Source organism: Onychomys torridus, chromosome 2 (assembly GCF_903995425.1).
Source record: "Onychomys torridus chromosome 2, mOncTor1.1, whole genome shotgun sequence".
In the NCBI taxonomy this organism is placed as follows: Eukaryota; Metazoa; Chordata; class Mammalia; order Rodentia; family Cricetidae; genus Onychomys; species Onychomys torridus.
The window spans coordinates 13981171-13998349 of record NC_050444.1 but is presented as its reverse complement, the minus strand read 5'-3'; the positions used below and the strand labels follow the sequence as shown (position 1 = coordinate 13998349).

The 17179-nt window shown below is 40.4% G+C and overlaps 1 protein-coding gene across 1 annotated transcript in view; it reads right to left on the bottom strand.

Annotated features, from left to right (window-relative positions):
* Positions 1–1541: 1541 nt before the first annotated feature.
* Cdh17 (cadherin 17) overlaps positions 1542–17179 on the bottom strand; it is a 69424-nt gene continuing 53786 nt past the window's right edge. The window contains exons 15-18 of the mRNA XM_036179992.1: positions 15586–15825; positions 5083–5199; positions 4839–4952; positions 1542–2468 (exon numbers count right to left, since the gene is read on the bottom strand). Coding sequence (XP_036035885.1) covers positions 2368–2468; positions 4839–4952; positions 5083–5199; positions 15586–15825 — 572 coding nt within the window. The 3' untranslated portion in view covers positions 1542–2367. The remainder of the gene's footprint in view (positions 2469–4838; positions 4953–5082; positions 5200–15585; positions 15826–17179) is intronic.

The window sequence follows — 17179 nt, the reverse complement described above, 5'->3', positions numbered from 1 at the left end:
AGAAATTTTTAGGATTATGGAGTAGTCCATTAGAGTGAACCTCTGAGCCAGTTGCCTTGAAACCATTCTGGATGTCGGATCATCTGGGCTATGGTATCATTGGAGACTTTTCAGGTGGTCTTGGCTGATCAAACCTGATGTATCTTAATCTGGAACAAATCCATAGCCTCTGGCTTTCTGTGGAAACAAAAGCAGAGACTCTTTTCCAAAGCAACATATCCTTATATCCAAATTTTGAAGTCAAGGTACCTTTAAAATTTACATATTTGTTTAACTCAACAGCTTTTACGATCAAATCTTTTTCTGCAGTTAAAAATCCCAAAGACAAGACAAACCAGATTCTCTGTGTAATATCCATCTTTGTAAGATTGAAACACCTCTGTGGCTGCTGGCTCCGCCCACCTCAGCTTCCCAACATGGCGGTGGTACACTTTATCGCCAGCTCTGGGTCTGGAGCCATGTGTACCATCAACTATCAGAAGCAGTTCTATCAAAGCAGTGCATAGCCCAGAAACATTTTTTTTTCTTAAACTAGCAAAGGCTAAATCCACCATTCAGCAGAGTAAAGTGCTGCTTGTAGATTCCTCATTCCCGCCGCACTGCAGGTCAGACGCACATGCCAGGAACCCGCCATAGTAGCTCAAACTGGCAGGCTGCCGCTAACTTGAGAGAGACAACTAGGAAGCTGTTTTTAGCTCCGTTTTAGAATCTTTTTTGTCAAGTTTTAGGTGGAAACTCTTGCCAACACGTTGGGCGCCATTTGTGGTTAGAGTTTTCCTGCCTGGCCCAGTCAGGACAAATCTTTCTTACCCACCAGGCCCACAGACGCTCAGACCCAACCAAGAAAGCACACAGAGACTTACATTGTTTAGAAACTGTATGGCTGTGGCAGGCTTCTTGTTATCTACTTCTATCTTAAATTAACCCATTTCTGTTAATCTATACTTTGCCACATGGCTTGTGGCTTACCAGTGTCTTTACACGTTGCTTTCCATGGCAGCGGCTGGCGGTGTCTCCCCCCAGCCTTCTACTTCCCAGCATTCTCTTCTCTGCTGTCCCACCTATACTTCCTGCCTGGCCACTGGCCAATCAGAATTTTATTTACACAGAGTGATATCCACAGCAAGGGAACAGCAGGAATGGGGGAGCCAGTGCCTCTTGTGCTACATCATGGGGTTCACGGGTTTGGAGGTGGCAGAATGATCCAGGCTGCTAGTGGATGAAGGATCTCTTAGGTGGAGGGACGACTTTCTCCTTGGCAGAGCCTCTGCCTTCCCCAAGTCCCAGTATGTCTGTGGGAAGTCTGGACAGCACCTGCCAGGGTTCCCTGTGCCTGGAAGGTGAGGCATGCAGTGATTTAAAGTTTATCCACCATTCCTCTTCACTTACTCCATAGGCGGCAGAAACTTCTGAAAAACAATAACCATTGCTTTCTGGACCTACCTGCCTCTCTCTCTCTCTCTCTCTACACACACACACACACACACACACACACACACACACACACACACAAATTAAATAAAACACATAGATCAGGGGAATAAAAACAACTGAAACCATCATTTATTTCTGATTTTCTTCACCACCTCCACGCTTCCTTGTTTCCTCCATGTGATAAATATATAACAAAACTTCAACATACAAATAAAACATGTGCAGCATGTATGTAAGCATATAGCAGTGAGTAAACCCAGACAGCTCGTCAGTTCCTGTGCCCAGGTCTGTGAAGTCAAACTCTCTGGAAATGGAGTAACTGTATTTAATACCTCCCCAGGGTCTGTGCCATTGCCAAGTTGGAGGACCTCCATTACAGATGGTTAATAACACAGAGAAGCTGTTGTTTGTGCTCAGGAACACAGCTGCCCACTTGTCTTCTTCCTGGGGCTTCACTTTGTTCTTTTGTGTGACATATTCTAAATTCAATGGAACACCAAAAGATGAAGGGACATGGATGGAATGGAAAAAGAAGAAACGGAGTCTGGGAAGTTTGGTGATGGAGAACTGAGAGGTCTCGGAAGCAACAATGTACAGAAAGCATAGTCAGCCCATCTTCCCCAGAGTGGAAAGTTTAGGTTATGTAGCTAAGCCTTTTGTGGAAGAGGAAAATGTCATGGGAAATGGAAAATAACTCTAATGTCTACAGCACATAAAATATCTAAGCAGTATAAAATATTACAAGACAAGAGTGGCATGCTATCAAATTATAGTTCACATTTTGGATGAAATTGTGAGATTAAACAGCTGGGGCCTTGATATAGCACATGATACATAAACTCTACCAATTATAGTTCACATTTTGAATGAAATTAAACAGCTGAGGCATTGATGTAGCACTTGGTGCATAAACTTGACCATTTCTTTTCAAATTCAGCTTCTCAGAGGTCTAGCTTCAGGAGACTGAGGATTTTCAGTGTTGTCTTTTCCTTCATCTTTCTTCATGCGGATGAACACAACTGCTAAGATTATACCTGGAAAGAGAAAACGCGGGGTCAGACAAGTGCAGGCTGTCACTGTCCTCACACAGTCCCAGTGTCTTAGTGGAGAACGACCTGTGAACCTCCATTGTGGGATTGACGGTGCTTCGCTCTAGCGAGTATGGAACTCTGGGCTCACTTGCTATCAATGTGTAGGAAATCTCAAGTTGTAACTAATCTGGAAGCTGACAGGATCTCTACTGGGAAACAGAGGAGCCAATGTCCTAACTCCTCTGAGGGAAAAGTATGTGGATAAGTGTCTGAACTTTGTATGTCCCCAAATATTGATTCTAGTTTTTCTTCCCTAGAGAAAGGGTTTGAATCAGAATCAGGGAGCTGTCAGAACTGCCCACCTACCTAGAGCTTACTTTCATGGTACCTACCAAACATGCATCATTTTATGATTTAAAAACCATTTTAATTTCACAGTAAGGGTTGGCATGCAGCCTAGTGGTAAACACTTGTCAAATCCACACCTTGGGTACCTTCCTAACAGGGCCAGCCATCCTGAAGGACCTTGAGTGGACTGCCTGAACTTTCTGATTTCTCCTACCTCTCTGAACTGTTATAGGATCACGTTGTACTTTTTAGCACTAATCTGAACTACTAGAGCCCACTAGGAAAAGGGGGAGTTACTTTAAAGAAATTGCTCATCAGTAATTACAGAAGGCACCCTGGTGGAGAAGACTAGATGGTCAGAAACTTGCTAACAATCTTGTAATAATTCACACACTCCAATCTGAAAATAATAAGGGGATGACATAAAAAGGCCTATTAATTCTATTTCTACATATCCTCAAAACTCCCCATTCTTTAACTTAGAGTAGGATCATAGAAATAAGACTGTGTGAAAAAAATTGCAACTTGGTGCATGAACTCAATCCTTTCAAGGAGGGTAGGAAAAACAATGAAAGGCATAAAGGCAGAAGGAGTTAGGTAAATAATATCTGAAATATCTACCTCTCAAACTGAGGCAGGAGGATTGCCTGCCAGAATTAACTACAAAGAAAGTCCCTCTCTCAAAAGAAAGGAAATTCATCTCTGTTGGTATGAAGTATATACAGCAGACAGTGGTTCTCAAGGAGGTCACCCAGTCACCATGCATGATAAAGTGAGTAGCAGCCAGGCTGCCAGGGCCTTCGCATGTCACCCATGTCATAAGGAGTTTGCACTGAAGAGCACGAGGAGGAAAGGAGAGTCCTTTCAGAGCCCTGTGTTAAAGTCCAGTATGACAGCTTGTAACATGAGAACAACTGTCTAGATATAAAGGGAATAGCTGAGAAGACTTTAAAGAAAGGGGGAATGGGAATTATTCCAGAAGATAGCATGAGACTGTGTTAAGCCATTCAGTCATGTGCATGTGAATACTCAAGTATCTTTCTAATTAACCACTGAGGACAGCCAAAGAGACAGCATAGCTATTGTGGGAGGCAAGGCGCTACAAGAGGGACTGACTGCTATCCAGCTAGGTAGAGTGTCAAGGCTGTGATGCAGTGGTCACTCTGGATTATAAAGAGCCAGAGTCATAAAAAAATAAATAAATAACCACCACCACAACAAACACAAAGCAAAACTCGGCAACATTTCAGGTGTCACAGCATCTTCTCTTCAAAGCCAACACTCCTACCTATTCCAACATGGGCAGAAGAGCCCATGACCTCTCTGAATAAAGGATCATGCAGGCCTTGACCATCACAATACCAATCCAACAAGCCCAGTGCCTGACACAGAAGAGTATAGAGACTGCACGTCTTTCTCCTTCAGAAAAATAGCTTGGTAACCAGGCTCAAAATACAGCAATTTGTTTGTAAAGCTTGATAGGATTTCAATCTTGAATGTGCTCCACTGATCCCAACTTCAGCATTACCAGGTAAGAACTTCAATGCAGGAGTCTCCCCTAGCCCTCTTGAAGACGTGCCCTCAAAGGGTACAGTAGGACTCTAGCCCCTTTCTCTCTCATTTCTTCCCAACTGGGAGGTGAGCAGCTTTGCTCAATGAAGAACTGCCTTGGCATAGACTCTGAAGCAACAAGCCAATCAGTCATGGATTAGAACCTCTGAAACCACAAGCCAAAAAGAAACATTTTGTCAAGTTGACTATCTCAGGTATTTGTTACTACTAAAGAAAGGCTGATTAATACAAAGAGTCTTATAGTATACATGTCAGCAGAAAATTTAAGGATTGAAATTACAGAAGGAGGGGTTCTTCTGACATAGTACCTCCTGACCAGGACACTTCAACATGATTGCCTGGTTATATAACCTCAGTTAGTACCCAAGTCATGAAACCCCTAAGTAAGATGATACAATAAACTAACATTCAAGTCAGCAACAAGAATCCTTGGCTCCTAGAAGTCATACTCACCAATGACCAGAAAGGTTGTCAGAAGTATACCAACTGCCATGCCCACAGTGGGTATCCCATCATGGCTGCCTGGTGGCCGGAAACAGCTTCCTTCCACACACTTGCAGAAAGTAACTAAAAAGCAGACCAGTATTTGGTAGGATAAGTTTTCAAGTAAATAGTTGCTGAATCCCACTTTAAATACAAGTACCCCTTAACCTGTCATGATAACAGATATTCCATGTTACCTATGCAAAGTGCCTACCTGATAGGAAGACAGTGCCTTCCATGGGCGGCTGGCCCCCATCATTGAGGAGTATTGGGATTTCATAAACTCGTTCTTCAAAGCTTGTGTGCTTGGTGGAGAGTCTAGCATGTGTGCCTGTCAGAACAGGGAGAAAATGAATTCAAAACCCTTGCTCAACAGGAATAAAGCTCATTTTTGAATTGTATATAGTCAGATAGACTGGAAAATAGTCTGATATAGGTAATACTTTGATTAATTGAACTTATAATTTTCCATGTCACTTACCTTTAAAAAATAGACTAAAACATCATTTATCTTCCTCCTTGCCTTTTTGTATCACTTTATCTTCTTCTGTCTTATTGCTCTAAGACTTTACAAGTACTATTATTGAACAGGAGTTGGGGGAGGGCCAGACATCCTTGTCTTATTCCTGATTTTAGTGAAAATGATTCAAGTTTTTCTCCATTTAGCATGATGTTGGCTGTGGGCATGCTGTGTATTGCCTTTGCTATACTGAGATGTGCTCCTGTATTCTTAGATTCTCTAGGCCTTTTATCATGAAGGGATGCTGGATTTTGTCAATGGCCTTTCTGCATCTAATGAGGTGATTATTGGGTTTTGTCCTTGAGCCTACTTATATGCTGCTTATTGATTTACATATGTGAAACCATCCCCAAATCTCTAGAATGAAGCAGACTTCATCAGTGTGCCTTTCATGTGTTCTTGAGTTTGGTTTCCAAGTATTTTACTGAGAATTTTTTGTGTCCATGTTCATCAGAGATACTGGTTGTGTCTTTGAATGGCTTTTGCATCAGGGTAGTATTGGCTTCATAGAAAATGGAACATTTTCAATTTTTAAAGATTTTGTGGAATAACTTGAATATTGCTGTAGGTTCTGCAAAGGTCTTACAGAATTCTGTGCTGAATCCACCTGGCCCTGGGCACTTTTTGTTGTTGTTGGAATATTTTTATTTAGTGCTTCTGTCTCATTTGATGTTAAGGCTCAACTTATTCATTTTTTCTTGAATTAGCTTTGGTAGGTCATATATCTATGAATTCATCAGTTTCTCTTAGATTCCAGTTTGGTGGAACTTTTTTTTAGTATGTCCTTGTGATTCTCTGTTTCCTCGGTGTCTGTTGTAATGCTTCTTTTGCATATCTAATTTTATTAATTTGGGTCCTCTCTTTCTTTTGGCTAATTTAGTAAAAGGTCAATCTTGTTAGCTTTCATTTCTTCCCTTGACTTCAGCCCTGATTTTAATTACCCTCTCCTGTCTTTTTTCGCCTTTTATTTTTTATGTGTGGGTGTTTGGCCTGCAGTTTGTCTGTGTACCACATTCATGCAGTGAGCACAGAGGCCAGAAGAGGGAACTGGGTCCCCTGGGTCTGGAGTTACAGAATGTTGTGAGCTACCATATCAGCAATGGGAATCAAACCCTGGTTTTGATTCTGGACTGTTGAGTCATATCTGTATCCCATCTTCTTATCTACTTTTTGGGTGTGTTGGGTGTCCCTGAGTCATCTCTGTATGCCATCTTCTCATCTATGTTTTGGGGTGTTAATTGTTCTTTTCCAAGGTACATCAATCTCATTTTTTAAAATTTTTAATTTTGATAAAGTCACTTAGTACTATAAACTTTCCTCCTGGAACTGCCTTTCGCTGTGCCCCATAGATTTTGGTGTGTTGTGTTTTCTTTTTCACTCAGTTATAGAGATTTTTAGTTTTTTCTTCTTGATTTCCTTCTTGACCCATTACCATTTAGTACTGTGTTTACTTTCTATGAATGTATGTACTTTCTCTAGGTTCTACTGCCATTGGTGTCCATCTTTATCCTATTGTGGTCAGATAGAATGCCAGATGCAATTTCAATTTTTCCCATCTGTGTTAAGACTTCCTTTATGCTCCAATATGTAGCCAATTTTCTAGAAAGTTCTGTGGGCTGCTGAGAAGAATGTATATTATTTAGCATTTAGTTGGAATATTCTCTGTTGGGTCTATTTGATTTATGATGACATTTAACTCTAAGTCTTTATGAATTGTCTATTAATTCGAGTGGTACTGAGTTTATCTTTCACTGTGCTGGGATCAATGTGTGGTTTTAGATCTAATAGTATGTCTTTTATGAAGTCAGGTGTCCCTGTGTTTGGTGCACAGATATATAGAGTTATAATAGCTTCTTGGTGGGTTTTTCTTTAATGAGCATGAAATCCACTACCCTAACTCTTCTGACTACTATTAGTTTGAAGTCTATTCTGCCAGATATTAACATAGCTACACCTGCCAGGCAGTGGTGGCACACACCTTTAATCCCAGCACTTGGGAGGCAGAGGCAGGCAGATCTCTGTGAGTTCAAGGACAGCCTGATCTATAGAAAGAGTTCCAGGACAGGCTCCAAAGCTACACAGAGAAACCCTGCCTTGAAAAACAAAAAGAAAGAAACAAAAAAGAATAGCTACACCTGCTTGTTTCTTGGTTCCACTTAGTTGGGATGTGATTTCTCTTGTTCTAGCCTGAGACTGTATCTGTCACCAATGATGAGGCTTATTTCTTAGAAGCATCAAAAAATGTATCTCATTTTCTAATCTGATCTGTTAGTCTATGCCTTTTTATTGAAGAATTGAGATGGTTAGTAATCATGATTATTATTGAATATTATATGCTAATTCCTGTCATCTTGTTGATCTTGTGTGTTTTTTTCCCCTATCTCTTTTTATTACATGTCTAGGCATTGTCTAGTTGTTCCTTATGACAGCGTGGGTGTATTGTATTCATCCTTCTCTTTAGATTGAAGTATTCCTTCTAGTACCCTCTGTAGAGCTGGCTGGGTAGTCATGAATTCCTTTCATCTCTTTTATCATGGAAAGTCTTTGTTTCTCCTTCAATTTCAGTAGATAGTGTGGCTGGGCACAATAGTACCAGTTGAGAGTTGTCTTTTAAGACTTGAAATACATGTGGAACCTGCCCTTATAAATGATTTTGACCTTTCTCTTTTGCAACTCAATACTTTTTCTTTGTTATGTGTGTTTAATATGTTTTTAACTATAATATGTCGTAAATAATTTCTTTTTGGTCCAATTTGTTTGGTGTTCTGTAGTCTCCTGAACCTGGATGGACATCTCTCTCACTATTCTTGGGATATTTTCTCCTATTGTTTTACCGAAGATATTTTCTGTGAGTGTGCTATGATATTCTCCTTCTATGTCCACAATTCAAAGTTTAGTTCTTCAGATACTATGCCCAAACTCTCCCATGTTTTGTTCATCTGAAAAAACTCTCTCATCAACCTCTCTTTCCAACTCCTCTGCTTTGTCTTCCACCCCGACTCTGCTTTTGGCACGATCCGTCTATCAATGAGGCTTTCACTGAGGTTTTTATTTCCATTTGGTTGGGTTTTCTTCAGGATTCAGACTCTATATTCATATCTTAGACAGATTTCCTTGTTTCTTTCAGCTCTTGGTCTTTGAGTTGTTTGAACATAGTTATAGTCCTTATTTTTAATTCTCTGTCTGGATATCCTTCCATGTCATTTTTATTAGGAACCATTACTATGAAATTTGTATTTTTGGAACTAGACAGGTTTTTTTTCATGCTGTTTTTGTTTCTATGTTGGTATTTGTAAATCTGGGATTAGTTTGTTGGTTGAGTTTTTCTTTAAGTCATATATATGGAAACCTGCTATTATAAAAGCTTTTTATATATACATAAATATATATAAAGATTTGAAATGGATATAACCCATAATAGGGTAATAATACTCTTACTAGACATTATAATCTAACAAATAAAAATCCTAGTATCAGGAATGTGTTACCACTATTGGAGTTGTTTGTCAGTGATGCCTTATAGACTACCAAACATTACAGGCTATTGCCAGTGCCCTTGGTTACTATCCAGAACTTAATAGTGAGATCCTGTTGTTGGATATATACCACATATTTAAGTCATGGAACATGAAGAAATAAATCTAGTATTCACCTGGAATCTTAATGCCTACTGGATAGCTTTCATAAATAGAAGGTACTGTGCACAATTTCAGAGGAGAAAATATTTCCAATTATCAATTTTACCCAGTTGTGGACCCTTTGCTACAATAACAACCAATCTGGCATGCCATGCTCACTGGTACAGTAATGGCATGGATGTCAGGGGGTACCCAAGCACTTTCTAATTGGATTTAAGGCCACTTCATGAGATGGAACCCACACCTAGCACTGCTATTGGGTCCTGGGGCCAAGAACCTGTGGCTAGACATCTCATAAATTCTAGCAGGAGAACCTGGCACTATTATCTTTATAAACCAACATAGTATTAAGTTAAACAATCAAAATACATTGAACAATATTCTCAAAGAACTAATTTAAAAAAATAAAGCCATCCTTTATGCTTTGAATTCATAGTTTCATGGTAGAACCAAAATTCTATAAATTTGTCCCAAACACTGAATTAATAAATACTGAACTTTTGCTCCTTAGAGAAATATAAGGTATAAGTTCCTATGACCTTTAATCACAATGTTTTAATCAAGTGATAAATGTGTAAACTTGTTTCCTGCATGTTTCTGTTGAAAGCTACCTTATTAACATGTATTAAGTCACTGACTTTGAACTCCTGGCCAGCAGCACCATAACTTATGTCTGCACAAAATGCATCCAGGCACATCACAATGTCTTTGCATTTAGGAATACTAGAATGGCTCCAAAGGAGGGCAAAGTGCTGTCTGCAGAAAAAATCATCAGCAGAAAGATCAAACAGGAAAACACAAGCCACAACACAGACTACAGAAAGAAAACTCTTTAAGTTATAAGAGACTGAAGCAACAGGCCAGTGTCACTTCCCGGAGCTGTGGCTGGGAATTTATTTATCTAGTACCTCACACTTTTCATTGTTGTGACAGCAGCTGTCAGTATGAAAGCTTCATTAAACACTGACTTTTTGATTACAAGTTTTAGCTAGTAGATGAATACACACACACACACACACACACAAAATCTATTCACCTATATGCTCAGAAAATTTCCAAACCAGAGACAAGATTTTTGCATTTAATTATTATGGCTTAAATTTCTATTCCTAGCAAAGCTGGAATAAGAAGATCTAGGCTTAGCATCCAACCAAGAATAATGAAAATAACAGATAGATATATGGAGACAGTGGGTGTTAATGGGAGAAAGATAAATGGCATAAATCCAACAACTGCCTCCAGCCTGCTGTTAGCTCTTTAATCTCTTTGCAAGGAAGAGGAACTCAGGCTTAACTTCATATTGCAACTTCAATAAGGAGAGGACACACAAAACTGTAGTCCACAGGAGGGGTGGGGGTGAATAGTATGCACACATGTGCTCTGTGGATCTAGAGAGGCCTCTTGAGGCTGAAACTGCTCAGAGAGCAAAGTTCTTGCTGTGCAAGCATGAGAACCTGAGTTCTGATTCTTAAAGAGCCAGGCATGGCAGTGTGCCTGTGACTTGGGCAGGGAAGTGAAGAGGAAAGGGGGTAGAGACTGGTGGATCCTTGGAGTTCATTGGCCAGCCCTACCCAGTCCATAAGCTTCAGGTTCAATGAGAGACCCTGGCTCAAAAAAACAAGGTGGGGAGTGGCAAAAAAAAGTCAATGAAATGATTCCTAATGACATCCCCCTGCCCTCACAGATCAGTGCCTGGCCCAGTTGTCATCAGAGGAGTGTCATCCAGCAACCAATGGGAGCAGATGCTGAGACCCACAGCAATGAAAGGAAGCACAGCCCAGAGCCAACTAAGCAGGGCTCATGGTGACTAAAGTGCAAACATGGAGTCTTAGCTTGTGGAGCTTGGTGTTCTTATGAGACCCCCAACAATGGGAGTAGGGGTGTCTCTGACACTTTCACTTATACTTTGGACCCTTTGGGACCCTTCTCCACCTACCGAGTTGCCACATCCAGCTGTGATATGAGGGTTTGTGCCTAGTCTTATTGTAACTTATTATGCCATGTTTGGTGAATATTCCCAGAAGCCTGCTCAAATGGAGGGGAGCTGATCTAGGGGAGAGGGGAGGGGAGGGAGGGGCTGGAAGGAGTGAGAGGAGAGAAACTGAGGTAGGAATGTAAGGTAGGAGAGAAAAATAAAAGTTTAAAAAACAGTGGTGAGCAATTGAGAAAGACAGGTCAACATCTGGCCTGCCCATCCCCTTCAAATGTATGCAAAGAGCACACACAGTGAGTAAAATTTCCAAGTAATTAAATTAGAGAGTCCCCAAGTCTTCAGGTAAGTGTTAGGGTATGCACACAAATGAACTTCCTGAGCCCAGGAAAGAGCCACTGTCTGCTTGTGGGACCCTTTTCCTCCCACTGGGTTGCCTTGTCCAGTCTTGATACAGGATTTGTACCTAGTCTTGCTGCATCTTGTTACACTGTCCTGGGTTGATATCCCTGGGAGGCCTGCTCTTTTCTGAAGGGCAATGGAGGAGCAGTGGATCTGGGGAAGAGGGGAGGAGAGAGGGGAAGAAGGGGGAGAGAGGGGAAGAGGGGGGAGAGAGGGGAAGAGGGGGGAGAGAGGGGAAGAGGGGAGAGAGAGGGGAAGAGGGGAGGAGAGAGGGGAAGAGGGGGGAGAAAGGGGAAGAGGGGAGGAGAGAGGGGGAGAGTGGGAGGAAGAGGCTGCTGTGGGGATATATTCTATGAGAGAAGAAAAAGAAAAAGAAAGAACAAGGGAAGAGTCCTTCGAATTCACACAGGGTGGGTTCCTGCTCCCAGAAGCAAACCCCAAAACACTATAGCTCATGAAAGTATCCAGCTAAGCTCTTAGGGGCTCCATTAAGCTCAGGCAGGGCCAGGACTGATTTTTCTAATTGCTAACCAAACTTTACAGTTCAGAATAAAACTCAATATTTGCAGAAATTGAAAAATGCCCTACATTTAATAAAAAATTGTCAACGTGCTAGAATAATAAAAGAAAAACCTAACCAATTAAATATGTGATAGAATGGATGAGGACAAGAAAATAATCGTATATTCAAGAAGTTAGACATTTAAAACTGTGACATATAGAAATGAATACTACCAAAAAAGACCCAAATTAACTGGTGGCATTGACAACTAAAATGTTTTGATGTGAAAAATATTCTCGATGGAATAAATGGAGAACAGAATATGATAGAAAAATCAGTAGCCTAAAGACACTGAAGTAGAAACTACCCAAAGTGAAGCACACCAAGGAAACAGGGAAAAAAGAATGTACATTTGCAGGGTTGGGAATTTAGCTCAGTGGTAGAGCGCTTGCCTAGCAAGCACAAGGCCCTGGTTTTGATCCTAAGCTCAAAAAAAAAAAAAAAAAGTACATTTGCAAAATATTTGTAGACATATTTCTAAGTCACCCATAGGACACAAAAGATAATCCTGTAGTTTCCTAAACAATGGAATGAAGGTATAGTAACCCTGAGATAGTCTATGGCACTACGTGCCTATCTTAACAAGGAAAAAACCCCAAATTATCTGCCATAGACTCCACCCTAGTAAGCATAAAATAGGAACTAGTAAAGCACAGTGGATGAGTAAGGAAAGTATAGGCCCAGGCAAGAACACACAAGACACAGGGCAAGCTGATATCCAAACGCTGGTTCTTTGACGCTATGAACAAAATAAATAAACCTGTCCCCTACTTGATTAGGAAAGAAACATCAGAATGAACTGATAACACTATACATCTATAGATAATGAGAATAGAATGTCATCAGTAATTGTATGCCAATGAATTAGACAAACAAAATGAACTAGGCAAATATTTGAAAACTACAGACTAGCAATCTCAACCAAGAAGCAATGTGTAATTGAATAGACTTATATAACAAAGAAATGAAGTATACAGTTAAATTTTCCACCGAAAAAAGCTTTCTGATCTTAAATGTATTCATCAGCAAATAAATTCTCCCAGATTTTAAGGAAGAAAGGCTGCCAACTTGACACACATAGGCTTCCAGATAATTGAATTGGTAGAACACCTCTAACTTACTCTATTAGATTAGCAGTCGCTGATATCAAAAATGGATTTTTAAAAGCTTTGTAAGGAAAAATACAGGTCAATTTATATAGATTTATTAATATAAATGCAAAAAGACTTAATTTTAACAAATTAAATTCAAAATTATGTAAAATTTCATCAAATAGATATAATCCCAGCAATACTAAGATAAAAGTCTATATAACCCACCCAATTGCTGACAAAAACCTCCAACTTAATCATACGAAGAGAAACAGATCTCAGCGAGTTGTAGGTAGAAAGCCAAAGTATCAGATACAGATCATCTAAAAACATACTTACTGTGAAGATGGGCAACTTGCCCTCTGCACTAAGAGAACAAGGCAAGCACCTGGGTTTTCAGTACTTCTTCAACTCCTCTGACTGAACTCAATATTATCCAGTACTAAAGCAAGACTGGAAGGGAAGTAGCAAAGCTATCTGTTATAGACAACGCAGCCTATGTAGAAAGCCGACGGGATCCACAGACTGTAATAATTAGTGCACAATGTCAATGAGTTGTCATATGAGAATAATATCTAAAAATCACCGATTGTGTCTAGACCCTAGAGATGTATACAAATGTAAATCTTAAAACACTATTTAAAAGAGCAGATAGTTTTTGTCATTTCAGAGCTACACACTGAAAGTTAAGATACGTTGCTGAAAGAAATTAAAGAAGACCTCAGTAAGTGGAGACCCACATTGTGTTCATGAATTGAGGGCACCCCCAACCCCCGAACACCCCTACAGATTCGGAGGAATCTAAGCCCAATCTCAACAGATTTATTTTGCTAGAAATAGACAAACTTCATGCTGATATTTGCACTGAAATGCAAAACACCTAGAATGGATGAAACAAGTTTTAAAAACTGATACCACCTGATTTCTGGTCTTATATGGAGCTATAGTAATCAAACAATACAGTACTATAAGATAGGGATTTTTTCCACTTGAATTTTTCTGAGATTTTCAAGATAATGCCTCCTTCTACTCCTCCTCTGTTTCTCTTCAGAAAAGAGTAGGCACATTTAAAAATCACAGATTATATAAGAAATCAATAACTCTGGTTTTAATATTTTTACAAATTTGCTGTTTAGAAGATACTGCAATAGGAGCTGGAGCAGTGACTCAGCTATTTAGAGTGCTTACTGCTCTTACAAAGGACCAGAGTCGGTTTCCAGCACACCATGTTGCCTCCCAAGCACTGTAACTCCAGTTCCGAGGGCTCTGATGCCCTTTTCTGACCCTACAGTCACTTGCCTGCACACACAGTGCACATTCACAAAGCACACATATATAATAAAAAGTAAATCTTTAAAAAGGAGAAGATATTGTTATAAAAATTCAATTTCCTGATAAAGTACACAACGCGTACACACCACACACACACACACACATACACACACACACACACACACACACACACACACACACACACACACACAGTCACCTACAGTTCAACAATAGAAGTTGAAGACACCAACAATCTGGGAACAATACTTGATCAGCTGCTTCCCTGATGTATGGATGGCAGGCAGCTCACCACACTTTTTATGTGGAGAGGCTTCGAACATTAGTCACTAGGGAAATACCCGTCAAAAATACAATAGAGACTGATGTCCACCCACTAGAGGCTAAAAATAACTAAGCATAGCAGATGCACTGAGGAGGATGCTGGACCAGCTGAGGTTCTCATGCATTGCTGGGAACGTAAAATGAAAAGAACAAACTGGGAAATAGTTTGACCTTTTCTTAACTAGCAAAGTATTAACCTTCTATATGATGCAGTCATTCAACTCCTTGGTGTTCAACTAAGAAACAGGAAAGAGCATGCTCCTACCAAACACCTGTCCACATGTGTGCCCAGAAACTAACAGTCTTCGAGAGCATGAACGCTAAATTGTCTTATTATTATTGCACAATGAAGAAATGAAGCTCTGTCTGGAACACGAAACAAGAATGCATCCCCAAATAATCATACTGAGTGAAAGAAGATGAAAGTATAAGAAATTACACAAATAACATAGATTTGTAGCAACAGAAAGGTTGGTCGCTGGCTGAGAAAACAGGGTAGGCTTAATGGGGTGGGCAGGGGTAATAAAAAATAAGGTAAGATAAAAATTTAAGAGTGGCAAAATATCGACTTAATTGTGCTGATCTTATATATGTAATGATATATATGGAAAGATAGATACTATTATAAAGTTGTACACATTGATCAACTGTAATTTGCTGTATGTTAATTGTGTTTGAATAAAATTTATTATAAAATCTGTTTCTCAGGCTTCATTGGAAATTTACAATTGTTCAAATTGTCCATCTATCCATGTACACCAACCAGGATGTGGGGTGTCAAATTTCCCTTCCCACAAAGCCTGGGGCTTTGAAGACTTCTCCTGTGTGTTTCCAGAGCATGAACTGCTTTCTTGGAGCAAGAAGAAAATTCTGAGTTGAGTTATAAAGCCAGCCAAGGGAGGGGGCCATTATTCCTTCATCCATCACTGATTTTTTCTCCTTGTACATTTGAAAACTCACCATTGATTTTGGAAACTTCCCAGTCGTTCTGTAAGCTTTCTCTGCCAAGGGCAAATGTAAACTGGGACCTCCAAAGTGACTGCTGGTCATCATCAGTCACCCCAAAGATGAGACCCTCAGTGGCACTGAGGGGATGGCAAAAGAACAAGCCTGTGTAGTCCTTCGCCAAGCGTGGGGGGTTGTCATTCACATCCGTGAGTGCCAGGTGGAAATCCACCGTGGAGCTCAAAGAGGACCCACCTGAGAAATTGAAAGGTTAGAACATCATTCCAAGCATTATCATCACCCTTCACCTGGAAGCATGTTTCTCTTTCCCTTAAAAGAATCAATATTTAAATGGTCAGGTCTATTAAAGTAGTAGAAAGATGCATTTAGAATTGCAGACCTAATTTTAGTACTGGTAAAAATGTTTAAATGGAACCTCTAAGATGACTCAGTGGCTGAAGGCACTTCCTGCCAGACCTGGTAACATGGGTTTAATCCCTGAAAGCCATGTGGAGGAAGGAGAACTAACTCCTATAAATTGATCTTTGATGTGTATACACACACACACACACACACACACACACACACACACACACACACAAATAGAATGTAATAAAAATGTTTTAAATGTTTAAGTGGTAATACTAACGGTGTGTGTATGTGTGTGTGTGTGTGTGTGTGTGTGTGTGTGTGTGTGTGTAACAGTGACACTCAGAAGCTGTGTAACTTAGCTAAGTTCACACAGCTAATGCACACTAGAGAGGTCACTAGTCCAGGAGACTACCAACCGAACTCTCCATCACTTCCCATTGCCTTAAGTATCCTACCTCAGCTTTCTAAGCTTCATTTGCTTTCAGCTGAGAAGCTTGTGGATTTGTGAAGGTCTCATGTGTAAACAAAAACAGCAAATGGTTGCACACATGTCGTCTGTCATGTGACCCATTGGTAGCCGTGTGCTCTTGGGTAAATCAGTTTCTCAGTGCTTTGGTTTATGCATAAAGTTTGGGCAGTAACAGAAGCACACAGGAGGTCCAGTGTGGTGTAGTTGACTCCGACTGTCCTCACCTAACCTCAGACAGACAGCACATCAATGGCTGGACTACTTCCGGTCCCCTAAGCTCTTTTCTGGTTCCTGCTTCGGTTCCAGGAAGCCTCATTTTCTTGCTTGTCTTCACAGAAATGTCTCTGGCTGTTCTTAAAGCAAAGACGAGTCCCCTGAAGTCCTTGAAGTTGTTTGGTCTATTTACATTATGATTTCAGTGCCAACAACTGAAAATGTAACAGGATTTTGGCTCATGGTCACAATCCATGAAACTTCTAAAATGTGAGAACCACTTACGAAACTCGTGCAAAGTGAAGTGTTGATTCTCGTGGGTTCAGGGGGAGGGCATGGTGTCAAGGTTTAGCCAGAAACCTCCCTCGGACTTACTGGGAGCTTTTAAATCACCAATTGAACATAGACAACCTGACAGTGGGATGCACAGCCAGCGACAGAAGCAGAGCTGCCTGTCTCAGCAAAGGCCTGTCCACTTGTACTTCCCTTCCAACAACAGCCTGCTGCTCCGTGTCTGCTCGCTGGGACTATGGACACTCTGGTCTTCTCCATCTT